The sequence below is a fragment of the Lethenteron reissneri genome, chromosome 50, assembly GCF_015708825.2.
Source record: "Lethenteron reissneri isolate LAM-NWPU_2019-01 chromosome 50, ASM1570882v1, whole genome shotgun sequence".
In the NCBI taxonomy this organism is placed as follows: domain Eukaryota; kingdom Metazoa; phylum Chordata; class Hyperoartia; order Petromyzontiformes; family Petromyzontidae; genus Lethenteron; species Lethenteron reissneri.
Window position 1 is genome coordinate 1,294,301 of NC_083828.1, and position 26,627 is coordinate 1,320,927.

At 53.7% G+C, this 26,627-nt stretch overlaps 1 protein-coding gene across 4 annotated transcripts in view; it reads right to left on the minus strand.

The window, feature by feature from the left end:
- LOC133355049 (adenomatous polyposis coli protein-like) overlaps window positions 1-26,627 on the minus strand; it is a 67,383-nt gene that overhangs the window by 36,655 nt on the left and 4,101 nt on the right. For 2 of the 4 annotated variants that reach the window (XM_061572307.1, XM_061572306.1), the window contains exons 2-6: window positions 25,276-25,434; window positions 16,012-16,105; window positions 12,760-13,018; window positions 892-1,000; window positions 310-423 (exon numbers count right to left, since the gene is read on the minus strand). In XM_061572307.1, coding sequence (XP_061428291.1) covers window positions 310-423; window positions 892-1,000; window positions 12,760-13,018; window positions 16,012-16,105; window positions 25,276-25,416 — 717 coding nt within the window. In that variant the 5' untranslated portion in view covers window positions 25,417-25,434. Of the gene's footprint in view, window positions 1-309; window positions 424-891; window positions 1,001-12,370; window positions 12,393-12,759; window positions 13,019-16,011; window positions 16,106-25,275; window positions 25,435-26,627 lie in introns of those variants that run through there. The other 2 variants (XM_061572309.1, XM_061572310.1) reach the window with 2 other exon arrangements.

A 26,627-nucleotide genomic window follows, 5' to 3' on the forward strand; every position in this document is an offset into this window, starting at 1 on the left:
AATGTTTTAATTGATATAGAACAATCAAACATAGAACAATTGTTAAGTTAAATCAATACAGTTATAATAATTAAAAAAATTAACTTTAATTCCAATAAGAAAGTAAGAGGACTCTTCAAATTGCAAAAAATCGCAGCCTTTGCGATTTGCTAATCGCATTGTTTCAAATTGCGATTTCGATTTGAAATCGATTAATCGTTCAGCCCTAATAAAAACCATTTGGGAAATAATGACATTAAAGTGGAGATGCGGAACCAGGGCATTCTGGTGAAGGGGGGGTGGGGGGGGGATTGCGCAATCGGGCGGCACCTGTGCTCTCTGCGCCATCTGCTGGCAAGTGCCCAGCCGCTCCTCCATCGCGGTGCGGATGTTCTGAGCCTCCAGCTCCAGCTCCCGGCGCGTCACGTCCGTTTGCAGGTAGTGCTGGGGAGGGACGGGCACACCAAGCCGCTACACAGGCTGTCGGGGAGCAAGCGCCGTCAGCGAGGTCGGTTTTACTTGTTTTATTTTTCCAGGTAAGGGCCACCGAGCTATGCAGCTCTTTTTCAGAAGCCACCTGGCCACAAACAATAGCCCAACAAAAGTGGAAATTTATAGCAGCCAAACACTCGAAACGCACGCTTCTAAATGTGTAGGGAAAAACCGGAGGACGTGGAAAAAAATCCACGCGACCACAGGGAGACGCGCAAACTCAAAAGATACAGCATGCGTCAAGGTCGGGATCGAACCCACGACCTCCTGCACACCAGGCGAGGTACTTCACATTCTGCCACCGTGGCGCTCTTATGAAGGCCGGCACGGCACACAAGGGGGTGGGGGGTGGGGGGGTGGCCTGTACCACCACAATTCCCGACCGGTGGCGGTGGCGGTGGCGGTGATGATGCCGCTCACCCCGTCGGTGAGAGGGAGCCCGTCGATGCGCTTGGTGAGGTTCTGGAGCTGCGCGTAGTACCAGTCCTTCTCGCGCTCCTCTCGCTCGATCTCAGCCAGCAGGAGAGACCTGTGCGTCACGGACAGAAGGACGGATGGACCGACGTGTCAGATAAACTCCGTGACCGCACACGTGCGTCGCCTCCAATGCCGCAGGCACCGGGCATCCAACACCACAACTTAGACAACGATCCCCCGTACAGCCTAACAGACTGTTGGGGCCTGTTTGTGAGCACATATGAAGGCCGGCACGGCACACGAGGGGGGTGGGTGGCTAGCACCATGCCCGGCAGCCTTGGTCTCATTTGCAGGGACGTTTCCAGCATTGGTGATGTTTGGCCAATGCCAGTGACACCGAGTGTTCGTTTTAGCTCTGGGAGCAAATCCGGAGAACCTGGAGGGAACGCGCGCAGAGCAGGGCGGGAACATAAAAACCTTCCGCGCAGAAAGGCGTCCGAGTCAGGAATCGCACCCAGGATTCCTTCTCGCTGCGAGCCACAGTGGTTGTCGGTGCGCTGGCACCACTCTGCCACCCTCTTCTTCCTACAGGGCTGCGATTTTTTTTATAATTTGATGCATTTCACACGGCGTATTTTTGTCGAGTGGTTTTGATTTCATACGAATCTCTCCGGTGAGCCCCTGAGATACGTGTGTTGCACACATCCCCGGGTCTCTTTGCTGTTTTGTTAGTCCCCAAAACTGCATACGCGAGACGCCCCATGCAACGGAATGAACAAAACGCCAAAGGGGCGGTGGCGATGACGACGGACAGCACTGTGGTTATAACGTCACGTTTCCACGGACACCGGCAAGCGTTCACGTTTCCACACATCCCCATTAATTTTATACGTAGGCTTCTTTTTATACAAGCAGAATTCACGATTCATTAATAGATTTCGTGCGGGTTAGATGGTCGTGTAGACAACAATGTCGACTTGTTTCACTGTAACCCTCCACCACTGTGCAACAGCGCCGACCAAATCAAGTTGTCACGTCACGGGCAATTATAGCGACTGATTTGATTAGTCCAAAAAGTCGCCGGAGGTGGAGGAAGAGAACAAACGAAAGTACGACAACTTCGCACGACGTTTCGCCGGAGATTAAGTGCAGCATCGTCAGCTGTTAACAGCAGCTCAGCTCTCTGTGTTAAAGAGGTTCCTGATCCAGGTCCTTATGGACTTAGCTGGAGCTTTTTTTTAACGGCTGATGATGCTGGATCCAATCTCCAGTGATACGTCGTACAAACAGCCGTAAATTTGCACGGGCTTTTCAATGTTTCTCATCCTCCTCTGGTTTTTATGCAAAACCAAATAAATCACGACGTGACAATGCAATTGGCTCTGGAGCATTACACCAACACGATCTAACCCAAAATAATCTAATTACGAATGATACACCGTACTCATTATTATTCATAAATGTTTTATTGGATAAGCCACGTAACCCAATAATCAATTAGGAATCATAATACTGTCTGCGAAACCCTTTGTGTAAATGGTCGTATAATGATCATGGAAGCTGAGACATGGAGCAGTCATGCGGTGGTGCAGTGGCAGACGCTCTGCTCCCTATGAACGTGGCCATCCAAGTTCGATTCCCGGCCACGGGAGCCGTCGGTGACGAGCGACGTCCACACAGGCTCCCCGGGGGCCCTCTTCCCTCTTCCTCTCCGCACAAACGCACGCTGCCCAGGGTGGGCTAATTATGATCGAGCAACACACACGACCAGCACTGTGGGGGTGTCGTCGGGGGGGGGGGGGGGGTAGAGGGGAGGGAGGGGTAGAGGGTAGACCATCATCTAGCAGTGGATTGACAAAGGGCCCCAGATGTGAACACGCACGTGGGAAGGCGGAGCCAGCACGACGTGACCTTGTGCCACTTCGTGGGGAATCAGCTGCCGGCGGCGCTCCTCAATGCGACATCGATTTCCGTGAGCATCGCTGCTGCCGTGCGCACCGAGCTCCCGCCCCGCGCCCCCCTGCTCTTAAGAGGGGAGAGTGCACCTTCGTGCCGCTATTCCCGGCGCCTCCCGCCCCTGTCAGTAACCGCAGGCTCAACCACGAAGGGCGGCCCAACGATTATAATAAAAAAAAAGCTGCACCGGCAGAAAATACGGCGACGAGAAAATGAATAGCGACGATGAAAGCGGAACGCTGCAAATAAACGAAGAGCCCCCGGGCGCCCGAGCCATGCACGAAAGGTTCTTTTGCGCCAACAAAACGTGCGGACCGCACGTTCGCCAGAGAAAACCCTTTATGCAGAACCCAAAATCAATATGGCTTTTACGTCGTCGGCCTCACCATCCCACTAAAAATATATAGAGTCACCGCTCCCGCCGTAAAAACCCCACGTGTGCCACCGCCAGATTGCAGCTCATCACAAAAACAATGACCCCCATAACCTCACCACCCCTCCCCCACCAAGGGCCGCGTAAAGATTTTACACCGTGGTTGGGGGAGGGGGTTGAGAGAGACCGAGACGCTTATTAAAATATATATTTATATACCGGCTACGCAATGCTGACGGATCTTTCGCACTTCGTCATAGATATGCCTCGACAAGGGGAAGATGCAAGCGCTGGGGGGTCATAAATTAAGCGGGGAATCGGAGGCATCGTCGCCGTGCAAATAGCAAACAAAGGGCAGCCGGTCAAATTAATTTTATATATTTTTTTGGACCCGCAGGGCTGTCTCGCTGGACCTTGAAGCAAATCCTCCTTCATCCTCCCCGTATCTCCCTCCCTCCTCCTTCTAATCCACCCTCCCTCCCTCCTCGCACATGGCGAGGAGGACACGTCCCAGCCTATAGCGACGAGACCGCCGCCGCTGCCGCAGTAACGTCGGCAGAGCGGGTGACCTACTTTCCGCGGAGAGCGGGCGCCGAGACGCGGCGCCTTTGTGGTGCTACACGAGCAAAATCACAAGCAGGCGCATTAGCATCACGGGGGAACGGGACACGGACAGACAGCAGCTTAAATTCACGAATGGCTTTCGGGAGAAGCTGGAGGCCCCTTGGCCACATCACAAAGTAAAGAAAGGCTCTCTCCCAGCCCCCTTCATCCGATTGATCAAGAAAGGCAACACAATGAATCGGGGGACACTCCTCACAGTGTCGGGTCTGTTACTTGTATTTTTGTTACGCGCCTAACGCGCCTACAAGACGTAAAAGGCCCCCACTGGCAAATCCGCTGCTGGATGAGGGTCTCGCCATGCTGCGCAGATCCGTCGGGGTGAACCGACCACGCTTCGGCACGCTTTGTCGGCGCGGCCTGGTGAAGCTGGGAGAGGAGCACAGACGTGGGGAGCATATAAGTGCAGTACAACAATGTTTTGCCGCACGGCCCCCACTGCTGACCACCACATATTCCCGCAGCCCACGACGTCGGTGACGCACAGCGGCCACCCATCCCATCGCTATCCAGGCTCAGTCCCGTTTGGCTTCCGGGAGGGTGAATTCTGGGCGATTTGATCGCAGGATTAGGCGTCTTGGAGGAGGCGAATGGGAAAGGAAGCAGCAATGTGGCGAGGCAGTGCTACCAACAATTGCCCAAGCTCTGGGGTCCTTGCTACATGAAGGTGTTATCGGCCACTTAATGAGTGCTTATACACGTGGGGGGAAACCGCAGAACCGGAGAGAACCCCCACGCGTGCGAGGAGAAAACACCGTCGCTTACACACGGAACAAGGTGGAATCCTCAATTTTGCTGTACCGCTTCCTCCTGGCGAGCCAGGGAATAATGGCTCCTCCTCAACACCCACGGGGAACGGAGTTTCGCAGCATCTGTGTGGCGATCCACCAACCCTCGCTGCTGCCTCCAGAGTGCTGGATCACAAGCCACTTGTGTACGTATGTTGAACTTCTTTCACACCGTACGTAGCCAACCGTGCTTATAGAAGGTGCTTAGTGCCGCCCTGCCAATTTTATATTTTAAGCTTGTGTTGGTGACAGACATAGGGAGTTCATTTGTTGTGCTTGCGTACCGCTACCAGTACCCGTCCTTTAGTTTTCAATGCGATGAACACAGATTTTGTTATCAGTGAGTTTTTAGTTTTCTATATCTAGATTGTTGACAAATCAAGAGATCCAGGCACAAAACACAAATGTCTTATGGCGAGCCATGCCACCCCAAAATGGGCAAAATCACCCCATTGTGACGGAGTGAGCGGGCATCGAACAAACTTCCCGAGTGACTCTGTTACCCACGACCACATTGCCCAGACCACACCCACAATTGTCGTCTGACCTCGGCTGTTAAGCACGGTTCGAGTTTCAAGAGTATTTGTTCAACCGGGTGAGGAGAACTGAAGAGACCAGGATAAAAGTTATTTTGCAAGAGTGAGTGAGTCAATTAGTGAATGAGAAAGTGAGTCATTGAGTGGCTGGATGGAGGTTTGAGTGAGTGATTGAGTCAGCAAACCAAGTCATGTTAATTTAGTTTAATCATGTGACAACTCGGGATAAGTCTTATTTGCAACAGTGGCCTGTGGGGCATTAGTCTGCAAGTAGGGGCCAGTGAGTGCTGTTATGTGTATCGTCCCAATTGAGCGACTTGCGGTGTAATTCCAAATTTGGTCAATTTGGACCCTGACACTGGCACACAATGGTTCACTCTTGCGAATGGCGTCACCGGAACTATAATGTCCACTGCGAGTGAAGCAGACGGCGTGGTGGCCCATGGTAGCGAGATGTTAACTATCTCGCCTGGTCTGGAGGAGGTCGTGGGTTCAATCGCACCTCTGACTGCTGTTGATTTGGAGGTTGCGTGTTCTCCCTCCCGTGGTCGTGTGGATTTTTATCTGGGTTCTGGGGTTTTTTCCTCCACATTTAGAATCAACGTGCGTTCAGAGTATTTGGCTGCTATACATTGCCACGTGATAATCCACTTCGTTGAGCTCTCAATTGTGGCCAAGTGGCTTCTGAAAAAGAGATATATAGCTCAGTGGGCCTTGCCTCGTAATATAGAAAATTGTTTGGTTTTAGCATTATTACTACGGTCAACACACACGCTGCAGTATTAACCAGGGCGGTCGCTGGATTGTGAACAGTCAGCCTCCGTAACAAGTGACGAACGCGTCACCGCCCGGGTTAAGCTTGGGTAGCGCTCTGACCGGCGACCACCACGCACACACAGGTGCTATAGGCTGCTGAGGGTCTACGTGGCGGGCAGCACACAGCAGTGCAGAAAAATCTACACATCTACACCACCATTCGCCAACCTGCATTGACCAGGTTGGTGAAGTATGGTCAAACTAAACCCCAAGACCCACACCGGGGCGTGGGGAGGGCCCTCACCCGGCAGTGGATTAAACCAAAAGGGCACCGCAACGCTGCACATTTATTAAATGCACGTAAATGAACGACGGCGCCACGCAGAACAACGCCCTTCTCCAGGAGGGGCCCCTCCACCCCTGGCTTGTGGGATACATTCGCTCAATTCCTCACGCAGTGCACGTCGTCTTGTATGCGGTTAAAGAAAAGGCGAAATAAAGGGCCCCTCTCATCAGCGGGCTGCTCCACACCATAGCAACTTGGTGCGGGAGCAACGAGGCTCTCGCGTCGGAACAAACCGGCAAAGCGGCGCATGTGCGGCGGCAGTGCCCCCCCCCACCACCACCACCCCCCCCCCCCCGCCACCACCACTTTGAATTCCCCTTCCATTCATCGGCCACGGCCAAACAGGACCCAGAAACGGAGAGAGGGAGAGAAAAGAAATGAGAATGCAAAAACCGTCGTTCACGCCCTCTAGAAATTTCGCGTTGGCAGCGATATCGCTGCCGCTGCCGCCACCACACACAGAGGGTACTAGCGCAGACGCACGCCAAACCGCGCGCGTCCGTGTCACAAGTAGTGACGTGCGCGTGCAGCGTGCGGAGGAATTTAGGCAGCACGGCAAATACGGCAGCGAAGAGAGAGCCCGGAAAGGGATGCCCAACGCAGCGGGCGTAGCCGACGAGTGTGCAGGCGGTGCAATCGCACGGTGGGCCCACGGGACATCATGCGCCGGGATGAGGGGAGCGCCAGCAAAGTGCGTGGAGGGGAGTAGAGTGAGGCAGAGAGAGGGGAGAGGTAAGCAAAGGCGAGTCGATGGAGGATCTTGATGACGGTCGAGACGATCCGGAGGTTTATCTGGGACTGGATTGGGAGCCAGCGGAGGGATCGGAGGGTTGGGGAGGACGTTGTGTCAATTATCGGTGGGTGTGGGAGTTCGCTCCTCAAAGACGACAAGGGTAAACTCGTATATCTCACTTAAATTATACTCCAGCTCTGAGGAGTACAAAAAAAAACTCGGTTTGACTGCCACGTGACAAACGCCTCGACTGCGGGGCGTGCGAGACACTGCAGTGGCCTCCTAGCACGGGGAGAGAAGCAACTGGAGGGATTTGTCAGAAGTAGCTCCGTGGTGTCATCTTCCTGACGGCCGTTCGCTGGAGCGTGGTGGGGGTTACGTTTCGTCACTTTTTCCCGATTTCCCAACGAGATCGCCCGATCATCCTGTGATAACGGTGTAGCCCGCAGGTGGGTTGCAAATAATAATTGGAAGAAAAGACCAAAAACTGTAAATAAAACAAATCCACGCTGCGCGTGCGGTATGTTGAGCCAGCGTAAGCAACGCGACGCTCTGCGCTTTAGCCAAGGATGCACTCAGCTGCGACATCGATACGGGGTCCTCTCTGTTGATTATTACCGCATCCTGCCATGATGCCATAGGAGACAGAAATCAATAGGGCACTGTGGGGTAGGATTAGAGGTTGGGCCACTCGCTTGCTCTCTCACTCACTCACTCTCTCACTCACTTGCTCTCTCACTCACTTCCCTTGCTATTTAACTCACTCGCTCTCTCTCTCTCTGACTCGCTCTCTCTCTCTCACTCACTCTCTCACTCACTCACTTCCCTTGCTATTTAACTCACTCGCTCTCTCTCTCTCTGACTCGCTCTCTCTCTCTCACTCGCTCTCTCTCTCACTCGATTGCTCTCTCACTCACTCACTCGCTCTCTCACTCACTCGCTCTCTCACTCACTTCCCTTGCTATTTAACTCACTCGCTCTCTCTCTCTCTGACTCGCTCTCTCTCTCTCACTCACTCTCACTCACTTGCTCTCTCACTCACTTCCCTTGCTATTTAACTCACTCGCTCTCTCTCTCTCTGACTCGCTCTCTCTCTCACTCGATTGCTCTCTCTCTCTCACTGACTTGCTCTTTTTGTGCAAGAATAATCTCGGGCATTAGTCTGATGCCAGTAAGAGGTGATGAGTGCTGCTGTGGGTACAATCCCAATTGAGTAATTTGCGGTGCAATTTTTTAATTTGTCAAATGTGGACCCCGACATCAGAGCACAAAAAAGGGCTGCTCGCGAATGACATCAGGGGGGATCTTTACCCTCCAATGCGGAGCAGACGGCGCCTAGCACCATGACCACGGTTATTATTATTATTCTTATACCCGCGGTGGTAATCGGAGTGGCCTGCCGGATTCGAACCGTAAACCGTCGCAACGAGTGGCAAACGCGCTGCCGCTAGCCGGCCATTGTCACCGTCCCCAACAAGCGCTATGACCACCGACACCGCGTGGGGGAGGGCCTTCGTCCAGCAGTGGATTGCCAAAGAACGGCGAATCGTCGTAAACCATCGCACGCGTGAGAACCGATGCCGCTCGATGCACCATAGGCCAGTTGCATCGCGAGCGGCCCTGGCCCCTTTGTGCGGATGTCACAGGCGTGGCCACACCCTGCCCCTCCTGGCAGGCTGCGTGTGGCAGCGCTTGCACAAAGGGACGGCGCCGTTACAGCGTCTTGAGACGCGGTCGCATTTACACGCCATGTAATCCACATCGTGTCGTTGTGTGTGTTAGGCGGCATGTTGGCAGCGCTGTTGTAGAATTCGTGCCTCAAAGCAAAAAGGCCCTGGATTCGATTCCCGATTCTGGTGCCTGTCTGTGTAGAGTTTGTATGTTCTCCCCCTGATCTGTATGGCGTTTCTCCAGGTTCGACGGTTTCCTCTTGGAGCTAAAATAAATTAATTTTAATTCGTACAATGTAACTGCAATTGGCCAAAACACCTCAAGACTGAAAAATTACCTCCTAATAACTCAATTCAGACCACACAAAGCAGCAGCCTTGAAAATCGGTGAGCCTTTCCTGGGTAAACAGGCTTAACAAGACAAACAATAATCACCGTATGCTGCTGCATCGCTGATATTTCTGCTGTAGATCTGGGTGAACGCCACCGTCCCGAAGAGTAATCACCGGACCGCCGGTCCCACCGGTTCTCCGAGCCGTCGACGAGTCTCTACGTGCTTCGATGAGTCCACTATGTGAGTCAGTGGGTTTCTGTGCGATTCTTTCTAATAATAATGTCAACTTGGAATGCAGCACCGCTGCCACACAGTGTTCGTGCACTCTCGTAGACAGAGAGAGGACGACTCGGAGGCGTAAGGAGGAACCGCAGACAAGCAGGAAGGCAGCCACGCCATAAGCCTGCACCAACGATTGCCCAACCGATGCGGTCCTCTATATATGTGAAGATGTTATTGGCCAATAATTTAATGTCTATAAATGTGCAAGGAAACCGGAACACCCGGAGAAAATCCACGTGTGCGAGCGAGGGGGAAACCCGACATCCCGTACAGATGGAGCAGGTGGAGTCCACATTTGTGATGTACTGTCTTCTCCTGGCGAGCCAGGGCTAAAGATCTCTACCGCTGGACAACAAATGAATAACGCACGCTTGACAGCAAAAGCCCTAAGTGCCGAGGGGTGGGAGGGCGCGGTCGGCATCACCGTCTCTGTGGACTGCCCGAGCGTTGCTGTGGCAGCACACAGGGCACGCTCGCTCGGCGTAACCATCCCTGGGGAGGAGCCGAACCGATAGAACCATGCGGCCTACGATCCGTAATTGGTGTAAATGATACCCACAGACTTAACGGGCGTAATGAAGGAGATGGTATAAAGGAGAAGGGGACAACAGGGCAGGGCACACGGTACGGGTAAAAGTGGTGCAAGGGAGACGGTGCGGTGCGGAGAGCGCACACAATGCAGCTGAGCGTGCAATTTACAAATGAGGCCACGCAAACGAGATGGATGGCATGACTGAGACAGTACGGATGAGACAGACAGTAACAACAACAAAGTGCGGATGAGGCAGAGAGTACAAAAGAGACCGTATGGATGAGACGGACAATGCAAGCGAGACTGACAATAGAGATGAAATTGAAAAAGGACAAGATGGAGTCGGTCCTTTCATCAAACCACTATCTTGAATCATGACGATCCATCAGATTGGGGGGGAAAGTGGTGGTGGTGGAGGGTGGTAGCGATGGGAATGAATCATTACATTCTTAACACAGAGACCCACAAGGGGAGCCGTCACGATGACGACTGGCTGAGAGCGGGCGACGAGCACCTGGGTGGGATAGGTGGGATTGGGGGATTGGGGGGATGGTGGGGACGGAGGGGGGGCGATGAGCACCTGAGTGGGATAGGTGGGATTGGGGGATTGGGGGGATGGTGGGGACAGAGGGGGGGGGCGATGACGACGCAAGGTTGGACTCGGCCCCTTGGCCCAGAAGGCACCGGGAAGCGATGACAAAGCACGCGGCTCGCCGACCACGGGGTCACACGCCCAGCCGATGACTCCCTTGCATCGGTTACCCTCGTTCGTGGACCAGGGCCACGTTTCGTCAGGGGGTGGGGGAGCTTTCGCAATTAGTTTTGTATACAGTATATTTTAATGCGGAGTAGGTCTTCGCCATGACCAATATAATGACTCATTACATTGGGTTAAACTATTGTTTAACCATCCGGCCAAATGTTTGTCGTTAAGAACGCTCCACCACCCAACACGGCCAAACAAAATTCAACTGTCACATGGTGTACATGCATTTAACAATGCATCAAAATTATCGTGACCGTTTCAGCTCAACTTAGCGTTGAGCCGATACAATAATAATTTGTTCGGCAACATCATTCTTATTTAATATCACTTGCTTTTGACACCGGATTACGAAACGCAGCGATGTTTTGTAATTGTCTTCTGTGAGCGGCGTCTCGAGCCAGCCGGGAGGATTACGGGGAGGTTCATAATGGTCGTGGCGTTGCCAACCGAGCCGGCACTTGTAAAAATGTGGATGTGAGTCCGGGTTCTTGGCGCCCAAACCGTGGCTCTCAAGTGCAAGGAGTTGATGGTTCCCGCTTGGTCACAAATGAGAGCCACGTAAGCTCGCACGGAGACCCACGGACTCATATAAGACCCCAATAGACTTGCATAGACTGGGTTGTGATTAAACCGGGTTCTGAAGTGTCGTGGAGTTGATGGTATCAGGCAGGTCACCGATGACTGCACAAATAGAAACCACCATCACCACATTAACACTTCCTTGTGAATTATCCCGGTGGGAATTAGAACATTTCCGTTTGACTGCCATGTGCGCCACTCGTGCTGGCAAGTGGCCTCAAAAGTAGTTCTACAACGTCTCCTTCAGGGGCATTCTTTGTTCATAACGTGGCAAGATGCACAATTGCATTATAATCGTAGAACAGTTATACAATGCCCTACACATTCATCATCAATCTACCCCAAGCCTGTTTAATTTGTAAAAGTGCATCTTTATTGATTCTTTAGAAATGAACGGATAAATCTTCTTCCAACTGATCAATCTTCGAAATTGCACTTCAAATTAACATTCTAAACGTGTCCCTCATTCTGTACTGCCGTGTGTTTGACCGCACCGGAGTTCCGTTTCGTTTTTTCTGGCCGTACTTGTTCTGACCCAGATCTCGCTTGAGAAAATAATATCTTTGGCCTCTCTCTCTGCACGCTCTCACCTGGTTTAAAATACAAAGTCAGTTACCAACACTACCTGTGAATACCACACACAGAAAGCTGAGAACCTGGTGAACCCCAATTCAATTCCCGGCCGTGGCTAACATTGTTGACCGGTTGATATCTCAAACAGGTCCCGGTGGGTTCCCCCACCTTCCTTCAGCAGCCCCTGTGCCACACACTTACCAACCCCTGTGCCACACACAGTCAGCTGCCACCGGGGGGGGGTGCCCCCTTATAAATGTGTTGAGGTGAAACGTGATGATGTATATTATGATCATGAATAATAATTATTATGTAATCTTGTAATGTCCTTATTCTAATTTAATATTGTAATGCGCACAGTATTTACTCACTCTCGTAGAGAGAGAACGACTTAAGAGGCATGATGAGGACCCACAGACAAGCGGGAAGGCAGCCAGGCGGTGACTCGGAGGTGGAAACCGGAGCACCCGGAGAAAACCCACACACGTGAGGAGGCAACACTCGATCCCCGTAAAATTTAAACAGGACTTTAACCCACTTGCTGTACTGCCTTCTCTCGGTGAATGAACCAGGGTACAGCTCCTCCTCTACGCCGGCAGAAATGCATTTTCACAACATTTTTGTGTCATCCACTAACCCTCACTGTTGCCTCTTCCACAGTACTGGACCACAGGCCGCGTGCAGCACAGCCACCACCACCACCACCGCCACCACCGCCACCCCCACCGCCACCGCCGCCACCGCCGCCACCGCCGCCACCGCCGCCACCGCCGCCACCGCCGCCACCGCCACCACCACCGCTACCACCACCGCCACCACCACCGCCACGACCGCCACCGCCGCCGCCGCCACCACCGCCACCACAGCCACCGCCACCACCGCCACCACCACCACCGCCACCACAGCCACCACCACCACCGCCACCACCGCCACCACCGCCACGACCACCACCGCCACCACCACCACAGCCCGGCTAAGCAATGGAGCACAGGTGAGAGCGAGTACCCCAACCCCACCCCGCATTACCTCTCCTTCTCCAGCTCCTCCAGGTAACCCGCGCTCCTGCGGCTGCCGTTGAGGCAGCTCCGGGGCTTGTGCCCACCCGCCCCGGTGGTGCCCGCCGATGCGGTGCTGCTGCTGCTGCCGCCGCCGCCGCCGCCGCCCGCGATCGGGCTGCTGTCGCCCGAGCGGCTAGACAGCGGCGACCCGTCGCCCCCGCCCCCGTTGCTGCACAGCACCACCTTGGAGCGCAGCTTCACCCCGCCACGGCACACGCCCTCCAGGTCTGCGCCGGGCGGCAATGTGCGCACACGTATGTACAATGTTGAACTTCTTTCATACAGTACGTAGCCAACCGAGATAATCGGAGGTGTGTGGGAAGGACAAATATCTAAACACAAAAAGCAGTTCTACAGAAATTTGTATTCAGTCTAGATGATGATTTAAAAGTGCATAGCTCCAGTGCCTTCCTAATATCGGACGGAAGAGCGTTCCAGATGGCCCCAAAAGCGCATCTGAAAGCGTGCGATGCGGTGACCGCCTTTGTTCGATGGGCGACCAAAAGCCTCTGCGAGGATTGCAAGAATGGAGCAACGCACGTCCGGGTTAACTGGCCGTAGCTGCGTGTTCACAATTTATTCTTGGGTCAGATCGCCATTGTGAGTAAAATGTGTTGTGTCGTACGCCCTCCTCCAACCGACATGGCCAATTAATAAAGCTGCCATGAAACAAAAGCGGCCGATGTATTACTGCTTCAGCAGCAGCGCCAGCGTTGTCGTTGGAGAGGGATCAACACTCATGGAATTGGGTGTGGGCGCTTTGCTGGTGGTTACAACCAGCGGTTGCCAGGATTGTGAAAATGTCCTCCAGTCTTCTTGGGCTGGAGGTGGTGAGGCAGGAAGTGGTACATCAAGTTGAACGTATTTGAATAAATTACAATGCTGCATTAGATCATGATAAATTGTGTTAAAGGTTTGTATATATAATTACATGGTGATAGAGGTTAGTCATAGCTTCGACAAAATTTAATTTACACGATCTGACACAAAAAATCTATTATGAATCATGACACTGATTTCGAAAGGCTGCGTGTGAATGATTTGGTGACTCGGGCCACTCTGATCCTGGCTGTCTTGAGTTCTCACCTGGCTAAATGAAATCAACTTGGAACTTGCGTGCAGATTTAGTTTGCTCGTTTTCAAACCGTTGCTAAGCACATGGCCGAAAAGCCCAGAACGTCAAGTGGCCAGCAACAAAGAGCACACGTATCAGAGTTGTAATAGATAAACAATATAGTGACATGGTCCTGGAATTGAGCGAGCTTATTACTGTCAGATATTGGGGGGAGGGAGACGATCATGGGAGGGGAATTCAAAAGGAGAGCAGTGCGAGTAAGAAGCGGTAAGAGAAGTTAGGTGACCTGCAGTGTGGTGGGTGGGAGAGTGGGTGAGTGTTGTTGTGACCTGCAGTGTAGTGAGTGAGTGCATGGGTGAATTGTGTTGTTGTGACCTGCAGTGTGGTGAGTGAGTGGGTGAGTGTTGTTGTGACCTGCAGTGTGGTGAGTGAGTGGATGGGTGAGTGTTGTTGTGACCTGCAGTGTGGTGAGTGAGTGAGTGGGTGAGTGAGTGGGTGAGTGTTGTTGTGACCTGCAGTCTGGTGAGTGAGTGAGTGGGTGAGTGTTGTTGTGACCTGCAGTCTGGTGAGTGAGTGAGTGGGTGAGTGTTGTTGTGACCTGCAGTGTGGTGAGTGGGTGAGTGTTGTTGTGACCTGCAGTGTGGTGAGTGAGTGAGTGGGTCAGTGTTGTTGTGACCTGCAGTGTGGTGAGTGAGTGAGTGGGTGAGTGTCGTTGTTACCTGCAGTGTGGTGAGTGAGTGGGTGAGTGTTGTTGTGACCTGCAGTGTGGTGGGTGAGTGAGTGGGTGAGTGTCGTTGTTACCTGCAGTGTGGTGAGTGAGTGGGTGAGTGTTGTTGTGACCTGCAGTGTGGTGGGTGAGTGAGTGGGTGAGTGTTGTTGTGACCTGCAGTGTGGTGGGTGAGTGAGTGGGTGAGTGTTGTTGTGACCTGCAGTGTGGTGGGTGAGTGAGTGGGTGAGTGTTGTTGTGACCTGCAGTGTGGTGGGTGAGTGAGTGGGTGAGTGTTGTTGTGACCTGCAGTGTGGTGGGAGAGTGAGTGGGTGAGTGTTGTTGTGACCTGCAGTGTGGTGGGTGAGTGAGTGGGTGAGTGTTGATGTGACCTGCAGTGTGGTGAGTGTTGTTGTGACCTGCAGTGTGGTGAGTGAGTGGGTGGGTGAGTGTTGTTGTGACCTGCAGTGTGGTGAGTGAGTGGATGGGTGAGTGTTGTTGTGACCTGCAGTGTGGTGAGTGGGAGAGTGGATGGGTGTTGTTGTGACCTGCAGTGTGGTGAGTGAGTGGATGGGTGAGTGTTGTTGTGACCTGCAGTGTGGTGAGTGGGAGAGTGGATGGGTGAGTGTTGTTGTGACCTGCAGTGTGGTGAGTGAGTGGGTGAGTGTTGTTGTGACCTGCAGTGTGGCGAGTGGGAGAGTGGATGAGTGAGTATTGTTGTGACCTGCAGTGTGGTGAGTGGATGGGTGAGTGTTGTCGTGACCTGCAGTGTGGTGAGTGGGTGAGTGTGTTGTTGTGACCTGCAGTGTGGTGGTTGAACGGTCTGGCAGACTGAGTGTGTGGGAAGTTTAAGCTGTGTGCACGGTCCATGTGTGGTTCATGCACGTTACAACATCGTATGATTGCATGTTGTATGTGCGTGTAGTATGGTGCACGCATGGTGTGTGCACAACGCGAGTGGTGGTGTGCATGGTGTGTGCATGGTCTACGCGTGGAGTGTATGGCCTGTGTGTGGTGTGTGGTACACGAACATGATCTCTTCGAGGTGTGTGTGGGGCGCGTGATCAGCAATGGGCCCACAAAGGGAACTGGGTGTGGTGTTGGTCACCCACCCTTCATGTGCTATGCGGGCCTTCATTAGGTGGTCGCCAACACATCTTGCCCCAACAATACAAGGCTTTATAGGGGAGGGGGGGGGGTCGTTGTCTAATGGTGTGTGTGGTGTGTGTGCGATGTGTGTGTGTGCGATGTGTGTGATGTGTGTGTGATGTGTGTGTATGTGTGCGATGTGTGTGATGTGTGTGTGCGATGTGTGTGATGTGTGTGTGCGATGTGTGTGATGTGTGCGATGTGTGTGGTGTGTGGTGTGTGTGTGTGCGATGTGTGTGATGTGTGTGTGTGTGCGTGATGTATGTGATGTGTGCCAGCGCACGGTTTACCCTTCAGACGATCGAGCAGGGCCTCGGGTGTGGCTGCCGCCGCCATCTCCAGCGTGTCTCCCTTCACGCTGCTCTGAAGCTGCTTGAGCACCTCCTGCAGCACAGAGTGAACGCCCAGGAGGAACAGGAGGATCATGCTCATCCACTCGCCGCCATCACCGCCGACCCCGCCGCCGCCACCATCGCCACCATCGGCACCGCCGCCATCCGCCGGACAAGCCGCCACTCCGCCAAGCCTCGTCGATCGGTCTCTTCGCTGATAAGACGCCGGTCGGCCTTTAGACAAGTCGGCGTTGAAGCTGGCTCGGGCGGGGACAGGTCGTGGCTAGAAGGGACGGTGGGCGGCGGTCGAGGCTAACGACGAAGCGGTAGGCAAATGGGGGAAACGCGCCCGAGTGGACGACGACCACCACCACCGCTTGGCGTGCACGAGTGAGATGGGTCGTGGCGTCGCAGGGCTGTGACGGGACAGAGGCAGCGAGTGTTGGGTAGCCTTTGTCCAGCAGCAGATAGACAATGGCTGAGACGAAGACTATAATAATAATATTAATGAGGGCACCTCAAACTCCCCGCAGGAATTTCCCCAATCGTACGTCCGGGAATCTGGGGCTGTCACACGTAGAGCGGCGGAGGGGGGGGGGGGGGGCGCAGGCTCGTCCGGCGTGACCGAGCGGCGGCGCTTTCCGAGGCCTCCAGTCCTACAGCCGAGTGGTCGCAGCGCGATCCCACGGCCGCTCTGCCGCACGCGCCCCGAGGCGCGCTCCTCGCAGCGGGGAGGGATTGGTTGCTGTCAATCTCTGCAAGTGACGTTGCCACCCTGCCCACGTTCCGTATCGGCCCCGGCCGTGTCCTTCACCCCACGCAGAAGGCCAGTCTCTTGTTGTTGCGTCCCTGATTATTGCACGCAAGCAGGCAGCAGCAGCAGCAGCTGGCAGAGAGGTTTTGCAGAACGGGCGTCTCTACTTTGCATAAACTATCGGTGAACGAGGCCAATTCGTTTGTTTGCCGGACGCGCGGTGCGATCGGCGCCAAAAGCACCGGCAGGCCCTCGACGCTCACCGCCGCTCGCTGGGTTTTGTGCCTGAAGAGGATAACGGGTTTTTTTGTTTCGCGTGGACACAACAGGTATGCAAATTAGGAGCGAGGGAGCGCCGCACTAATGCATGCAATTTTTGCTGATGGGGCAGCTTCCTGAAGGACGGATGCAGCAGACGAGAGAAGAGCCTGTTATTCGATAAGTCGCTCGTGCGCTCGCGCAATTTTCCGTCTTGCAGATTATTATTAATTGGATCCGCCCGACCGTGTCCTTAAGGACGCAGAATCACAGCGAGCGGGGCGGAAACGTCGCAGGGCCCGGCGCACGTCATTTTATTCGTGGATCACTTCGACGAGGCAGCTTCCCGCAAGGCGCCCAGCGGCGAGGGCCTCGCCTTTTTCCTCGAGCGAACGCCCGCGGCTCCCGAGATGAAGAGCGCCGCACGGCCGCCACCACCGACGAGCTCAAACCACCGACCCCTCCCCGCCGGCAGCGACGGCCAAGGCACAGTGGTGAAGCGGCGTCACCGCACGTCCTTGTAACTTTCCCAGCGCCGCCCCCGCACCCCCCCCGGCCGCCGCATTAGGAAGGCAGCTGTCGTTCTCGCGGCTCGACGACCGGCGGAAGCTTGGCACCGATTGCCGGCTCGGCAAAATCCCTCGCGCCCTCTCTCTCTCTTTCTCGTCGTCAGCGGCGGCGTCGCCTCGCGGCTGCCCGCCTGGCCGCCTGACCAGTGAAGAAGCAGCGACCGTGCGTCTCGCTCGCCGATCCAGCAAGCACGCTGCTCAAACGCAGGGCGCCCCCCCGCCCCCCACTCTAGAGCTCACGCCGATGTAAACGTCTAATTCAGCCTATTCTGCCAACGAAAATGGTAATTTTGCAAAAAAAAATCTAATAAAAAATAAACCCCTACGTCGCTAATAACAGCGATTAAATAACACCACCGGAGCCGATCCAATTCTAATTCAAAGCCTTCTTCCTTCGGTGGCAGCGCCGCGGATTCTGCGTGGCAGGCGACGACGGCGCCGCTACGATTCCACACGGAGCCAGACGCGTGCCGCCATCCCCCCCACAGCCGCTCTGCGCAGCGCGCCGGCGCTCTGCTCACGCACGCGCGGAGAGAGAGCCACTCCCCCACCCCCGCCCCCCCGAGGGCGCGGAGCAGTGGCGAACGAGAAGCTGTGCGCACGCACGCACGCGCTCTTCTTGTGCCACTCGACCCCGTTTCCGGCGAGACAGAGCAAGCGGCTGACATCATCAGAGGGCCGAGGCTCACGTGCTTTATTTATTAATTTATTTGATGCTCCTGCATTAGGGCCGATCAATTATTAAAGACTAACAGAGGTGGTTCGTGACAATTACATTGCTCGCAGGCTCTGGAGTGGCCGGAGCGCGTTGTCTGGAATGTAACTCGCAACCCCGCCGCACATCCTGCCCGCGCAGCTGCCCACGCTGCGCATTCATCTTCCATTCTCTCAAGGAGAGAGCGGCAGCACCTTGGCAGCATGACATTTGCACCGCTCCGGATTGACACGGGAGGGGGCACACGTTATCGATGTTGTCGGCGCGGCTAAATAATTAACGCAGCCGAGCCATCACGTGCAAACTGCCTTCGGTGGTGCGATGACACCCGATGGGAGATCAGTGGGACGCCGGCCTCGCCACGTCCGAGATAGCGGGGACTCGTGGTCCACGTTAAGATGCCGCTCCTTCAACGAGCAGTACACGTGTAAGCAGCACGCACACCCACAAGTCCCCGCGGCGTTCACACACGCAAGACCGCGCCGACTGCGTACTGCCCGAGTCAACATTCTGCAGGATAACAAACGGCGAGACTGGCACCGAGACAGAAATATTTGCGACGGAGCGACGGACAAATCGCCCCAATTAACGGCCCTCCACGTCTGCGCGTGCGCCCTCTCGATGCATCGCAGCGACCGTCTGGCTCGGCAGCAATCCGTGAGCGGCGACTGCAGGCCGGAACAAAAACAGATCCGCTCTCAGCAGCGCACGGCGGCTGCACCCCAACCGACCTCGGAGCCATCGGCGGCACTCCCGCTCCTCCACCACCGCCTACCCGTCACCTCCCCCTCCCGCCAACACTCTACACTGCACCCACAACCGCACAGCAGCCGCTAAGTGAAATGGCTTCCTGGCTTTACACGTTAATTTGAATCCCGGCCGTCTGCCGGTGTCACGTTTCTGAGATGTAATCCCTCCTGCCTTCCTGCTCCTCCACCCCCATCGCCGCCGCCACCCCCTCGCCACCACCGAGGCTGCCCATCCCACACTCCACACGTCCCCCACCGCCACCAACTCACGAGACCATCAGAAGCAAAGGATTTCCCCCCACTCGGTGATACCCGAGCAGACAATGCCACATCCTGCTATGTAGGTCGCCCCCCCCACCGCCACTCCGACAGCACGCTACCGCGCACATCCCAAGGAGGAGAGTGGCTGCTATGTTGGAAAGCGTCCGCGGGCTGCGTGTGCATCGTTAAAAGGGGACGCGCTTATGCAGCATTGGCCGGCTTTACACTGTGCTGTGCGCGAGCGCGCCTTCTGCAATTGGCATGGTACGTAACGTAGTCGGTGGGGTGTGGCCACGACAATGCCCGGCCAAATGTGTCTCTCCAATGATGATCTTTCACACGGCGTGCCAAGGACTCTGCTTAAGGATTTTAATGCACTGAAAAATAGTCGATTTTAAAAGGGGGGCTTAATCGATATACAACCTCCACGCTGCTCGTAACGATACGTTCACTACCAGCAGAGGGGTGTGCACAAAGAGTGAAAGCAATCGTCACGTTCGCTGCCTCCTTGCCGACTATCGGCAGTGCTGAGTGTCCGACGAAGGTAAGCCAACACCGATTTGATAGCAACTTCAACCCTGACGATGACGATGCTTGAAAAGCCGAATGGGGGTTCACGTGAACTCGCGAACAAACACCTCCTTGTGAAAGACCTGACGGCGTAAAAGATCCCTGGCTACGATCTTACGCCCTGCAGCTTCTGGACCACAACCCCTAACCCCCATCATCTGTAACACAAACCATGGCGGCAGCGGCAGCAGCAGATGCGGATACCCGATGACGACTGCACAAATTTTAATCTCTGCGGTCACTGTGGTCACCCAGAACAGGACCGTGAAACGTATAAAAACGAATCAATGCTCGATTCACAAATACAATTACATTGCTTGCAGACTCTAGAGTGGCCAGAGCATCTGGAATGTGACTTGCAATCACGCCGCACAGACCCACTTCGCCAACACTGCAGGTCATCAGAGCCATTCACCACGACAATTCTCCCGATGCAATCATCTGGCTCAACCACCTCAATGTAAAAATGACAGCTGTCAACATCGGCCACACAAAAAAGAACGCGTACAACTAAGGAAGGCGGTCCACCGATTGGCCAAAATGCCTTTGCTGTGACACTCGTTCATCCTGCGATCGCGTTTTAGATGTCAGTGCTGTTTTATTGGCCCGGCCTGGCTCAAAAAATTAATTAACAAAACATAAAACGCAATTTAACAACAACAACAACAACACTCACCGGCAGAGGGAGCACACGGTGAGTGGCGTCACGGCGGCGGGATGTTAATTACCTCGCCTGGTATACAGGAGGTCGTGGGTTCACTCCCAAACCTCACGTCTGTATATTTGGAGTTAGCATGTTCTCGCCATAGTCGCGTGGATTTTTCTCCGGGTCCTCTGGATTTACATGCGTTTAGAGTATGTGGCTGCTCGAAATTTGCAAGTGACAAGCCACTTCGTTGAGACATCAATTGTGATGGCCAGGTCGTCGCTTCTGAATACAAGCTACGTAGCTCAGTGGGCCTTAACTGGTGAAATAAAAAAAACTGTTCAGCTTAGAGTGTTCGTGTCAGGGCCCCTGCCGCCACCGCCGCCCTTGCAATTGGAGCATTTGCCAAAATCCTCCCTGTTACGGCCGCCCTGAACGAGCACCGCAGACCATCTTGACGGGGCATGCCCCAGCGAGGGCTCCATCGACAGCACGAGCAGCAATGACAAACGGGACGAGTTTAGCTCCCCGCCCACCACCGGCATGAATCTTTGTTGCTATTTTGAGATCTGGTAAACACGGACGACTCGGGAGGCAGCACAAGGAATCTCACTGCGGCATTTTGTGCTGACACCAGAATCTTGTGACCGTCCTGTGGTGTAGTGGTAAACTCGCTGGTGTGATGCTAAGCTCACTGGTGTGATGGTAAGCCCACTGGTGCAATGGTAAGCCTGCCGATGTAATGGTAAGCCCACTGGTGTAATGGTAGCCCATTGTTTTAATAGTTAGCCCATTGGCGTAATGGTCAGCCCACTGGTGTAATGATCAACCTAATGGTGCAATGGAAAGCCCACTGGTGTGATGGAGGCGATCTGTGCATCGGCTCAGCAATGCGGTTACGGCAGTTGAGTATTTGTGATGAATGCACACAAACAAAACAAGAAAATGTCTAGAAACTCACGCGAGCTCAGAGAGGGCATCATCGACACGGCAGCTGACAAGGCGGCCGCGTGGCTCGGGGGGGGGGGGGGGTCATAACGGCGGTGTCAGAGCCACGAAGCGAGCGGCACCGCTGAGGTCCTGAATGTGAATTGAGTTTCAAACGCCCGTGGTTGAAACTGGGTCCCCGATTGCAGAGAGTCAACAATCTTAACCCGGCAACTAATGACTGCAGACAGAAACCATCGCATAATAAACACATTCAAATTCCGCTAATTGGTTGTGTCGGGTGGTAGTAGTGGTGGGTTAACGACACATTTATATTTCAGCGATCTAATCGCAACCCCCCCCCCCCCCCCTGTATTATGGATGATACTGGTCGTGAAAGCCTACGAGTTAAACTGAAAAACAATCGCATAAATTAGGATTTTTCCACCTTATCACCATCTCCACAGGACGACACGCAGTGTAGCATCGCCGAGTCTTAGTAAGAGGCCAGTGAAAGGGATCTCAGCAGTAGTTGCGATGTATGTATACTGGACGTCTGCATTGTTCCACTCGATTCACCAACATTCTTCCAGAACTGGGCGGATTCTAGGACGTTGACAGCGCGATTCCCGAAGGGTATTCAGGACTTGAATTGGTGGTAAAGTACACTGTTGAATAAACATCTCATTCGAGACACAAACGCTGCATCTCCCGGCATTGACATGCATCCTTGTGTGATGCTACACCGAGGCAGCCATACGACCGCTTATTCCTTCTCAATCGATCGCGTTATATCCAATTCGCATCCGCGTTATGAAAAGTTGTTCCCCAATACATACATCACGTTGTATCCAATTCGCGTTAGAGCAGAACAGACTGTGCTCGCCACTAATTCAATAGAGGAGCACAAGCTCTCTCCTGAGGCCCTCTCATCGTGGCCAGCAGACCTAGAGTTTGACATTTATCTCCTGAACATATTGCTGCAATCTTGATTCATATTGCTGCAATCTTGATTTATATTGCTGCAATCTTGATTTATATTGCTGCAATCTTGATTTATATTGCTGCAATCTTGATTTATATTGCTGCAATCATACAAAGGATAGAACAGCAGTAGTTATGTGACATCGCCTTCCATAGGCCCTTCACTGATGCAGGGTTGCAGTCAGCCGACTCTCTGCCGAAGATTCCAAAAGAAAGTTCTTCACCTCATGACATAATGTCGATAGCACGACCGCAATATGATTGGAGAAGGAAAAACACAGCCTTTAGTTTTTTTCAAAAGTGGTTGGCAATTCGAAAAATGCCAATTCCAGAACCTCAATCTCCCCAACAGCAGGCTCCGTGCGAATCGTTACTTGACCGCCCCAAAGACCACTCCGGACACACGCAACGCGCCCCCCGCACAGTACGCCATAAATCCTACCCGACCGGCCAAAGCCACAGCACCTTCAATTATCCGCCCTCGCCCATTCCGCCATCAGCCTCTCGATATACGGCCAAAGCGAGACGCATGAATTGCGCCGGCTGTGTCCAGAGAAATCAATGTTCGAACGAACCAATCAAAAACACCGCAGCCGCGGCCGACGAGAACGAGACACGTGCTCATGGGGAGAGCGCCGCGGGCGGCCAGGGTTTGCGTGTGGGCAGACGCGAGGACGTGGAAATCAATGGCAACTGCGCCGCCCTTCGCAAGGGATGGTAAGCTGGCCGCGTAAATCATCAGCAGTGTCGCGCTAATGATGGAAACTAGGGGTGTTGATCGGTCACCGGTAACCCAGTTAAGTGTTTAGAGAATCGATCACAGCTTGTGGTGGGCATTGCCACACTCTGTCCCACCACCACCACCACACGTGACCCGCTAATCGTGCGAACGGTGATGTACCCATTTTATACTGCTGGTGACTGGACAGGAGCAGTGGTGGGAGGTGGGGTGGGTGGATTTAAAAAACTTTCCCCATTGATTGAACTGCTAGGAATGGAGATGGAATAGAACCGGTGACCTCTGGACCGTAAGTCCAGTGCGTGCTGCTGACCGTTAACACCACCACTGTGGCAGCTCCCGTGTTCCTCACGTGAAAAGCCAACTGCGTGGATGTTTACTGCACTGGATATTTCTAAAAACTATATGAATAAGTTTTGACCATTTTATTTCAGCCAGTTACCGCGACTGGATTTTACCCGCCGCGATGGAAATCTAAATGCGGCCCTGCAGTCGTCATACGAGTCATAAGAACGATCTGCAGCACTTTGTCAATCCACTGCTGGGTGAGGATTATTTGAACATACTTCACCACGCTGGTCATTCCGTTGCACTTTGTATATATCACTCGCCACTATTGTTAGCCGTGGCCAGGAATCAGACTCGTGTGACTGTGCTCAGAGGGACAGTGCGTGAACCACCACAGCACCGCTGCCCCGCACTGTACTCCTACGGAGGGCAAATCCACTTCGCCAACAACCGAATTTAAGATTCAGGGGTAATACGTTTAAATTATGTATGAATTCGTTTGAAGGCTATGTTTTATCATGCAATAATAATAATTCTATATTTGTCCATGTGAGTGCCACTTAAGACTCCTCCCAAGAAGGAACCCAACAAAGGGATGTTTGGCCAATTCCTTAATTATACATTTACATTTGGAAGAAAGCAGAACACTCAGAGAACTCCGATGCACACACACAATGGTCGGATAACACTACAAAAATCCATACAGATCATCCAGAAACCAGCTGTAACTCCCATCTCTATGACTAGCCGTGGCTAACCCGAGAAAGGCCGATGGCAAGGTGCCGCGATTCTACTCCCCACAAACGGGTGGGATAGCTTCACCGACTCGCGCTGGCCAGCACAGCGAAGTATGGGTCACGAATCTGCGCTTAAATGGCAGTTCCCGTAATGACGTCCGTCAGGGAGATGGAGCGATGGGGTCAGCTCGTGTGCAGGAACTAGGTGGACTGTTGCGTCGTGTGACCGTGAGGGTTGGTGCAATGGCTTGAGGAGGCCTGCATATAACTCAAGGGTGGAGAACCTTTGGCACCACAGGCCCCATCTGGCCGACGACTTCATTTCACACAACCCGCGGCAACATGAGGCCTACCACCTCCAAAGGGCCAGCAAAACGACATAATAATCCGTCACTGCGATAAGCATCTTAGCCACACTAAACGGGTATTGGACGGGGAGTATTTTCAACCTGGCAATGGCACTGATGAAGATCAAGAAGTCACCGTGGCCAAAGCTTTATATGCCACCGTTCCTCGCCAACACTTTGTATGGGCGGCGCAGCGGTAACACTCATGCCCCACAGCAGGAAGGGCCCCCCCCGGGTTCGATTCCTAACTTGGGTGCCTTTCTGGTGTGGAGGTTATATGTTCTCCCTCTATTCTGCAAGTGTGTTCTCCCCTTATTCTGCATGGGTTTCCTCCAGCTTCACCGGTTTCCTTCCAAGGGCTAAAAAAAACCCCCACACACAATGTAACAAGTATCGGCCAAAAACATCACAATGCTGAGAGGTTACCTGCAAATTACTGAGGTGGAGATTACACACTGCGACAACTCGGTAGGACCCTCCCGATAAAGAGTTTTGGGACTCGGTAAAATTTTCTGCTGGGTAAACAAGCCTAATAAATCAGGCCTACCAATAATGAGGCCTGCCAATAACAACAGAAACAATGTTAATGACCCACTACCAGATCCAGTAGCTGCTGCTGCACGACAGGCACGCGACCTCCAAGGTTTCTAGGACGCGGCGCTACGTGACGCGACACACCTTCATGCTCGACGCCTCGCTCTCCAGTTTGGTGAGGTGGTTTGAGTTGTCCTCCAGTTCCTGGCGGAGGTTCGAGTTCTCCATCTTGAGGGCCTCCACCTGCATGAGGAGCTGGTCATACGACACGCTCGGCAGCGCCATCGCACATGCTTCTTGAGCCTGCGACACACACGCAGAGCACGCCGAACATTAGGTACAGCAAGTAGGATGGGACTCATCAGGAGAACTATTTTACCTTGTAACGCGTCGCCGCAAAGTCTTCGCTCGCTCTCATACAAAAAGATCGACTCGGAGGCACGAGGGGGAACCACGGACGAGCGGGTAGGCAGCGGCAGCCACGCGGTGATGAGCCGGCGCTACTAACAATTGCCCAAGCTCTGCAGTCCTCTATACATGAAGGTGTTATCGGCGATTTAACAAGTGCTTACATGTGGTAGGAAATCAGAGCATTCAGAGAAAACCCACACACGCGAGGGGGAAACACTCGATCCAATACAGACGGAAATGGTGGAGTCCACTTATTTGCTGTACCACCCTCCTGGCGAGCCAAGTTACACGGCTCCTTCTCGACAGGTTCGTCACGTAAACAGAACGTGCCAATTCGTCACTAGTACAGCACTAACCGGTGTTGGAGAGCCAAGCCACAACATTCACAATCTGAGTACGACGTTTCGCCAGTAATTACGACTCGCTTCATCAGGCGACAGCCAGATTTGTGGGGTAGTCCTCCTGTTTTGTTCCTTAAATAGAGGGGTAGTAGATGTGATGACATCACTTGTGCGCTCTTCTTGCGCGAAGTGGGTGGGGGTTAATGAATGCATATAAATGACTACGAGTATCCATTGCCGTTTGGGTAGATTGGTTCGATTCTGAGCGACGAACCCCAGCTTATTAGAGGCGGAGTTGCTGTCAACACGGGAGACGATGGCCTGCGATTTGCACGTCGACATCGCCAGAGAGAGGCAGCGAAAGTGATCGCAGGCAACAACCCAGGCGGCGATTGGGAACGAGTTGCTGTTATCGACTGAGCCGCCCCCCCCCCCCTTCACGCCAGGCTGTCTCACGCAGCTCCGCACGGCAACCAAATCAAAGTGAATGGCAGGTGGGGGAGCGAATCGTTCCACGCGGGATAGACAAACGAGGTCCGAATGTGACCATCCGTTAGGCGCGATGGGCGACTTGCACGTCACGTCACATCTCAACGCATGATTCCCCAGGGGCAGCCGGCCCTGTGCGCCAAGAGGCCACTCAGCGCCTGGCGGGCGAGCGGACCTGGAGTTTGCCGGCCAGGGCGGGGGGGGGGCTACGATTGTTACCGTCATCCCAACTTGAGTGACTTGCGGCGACACTTT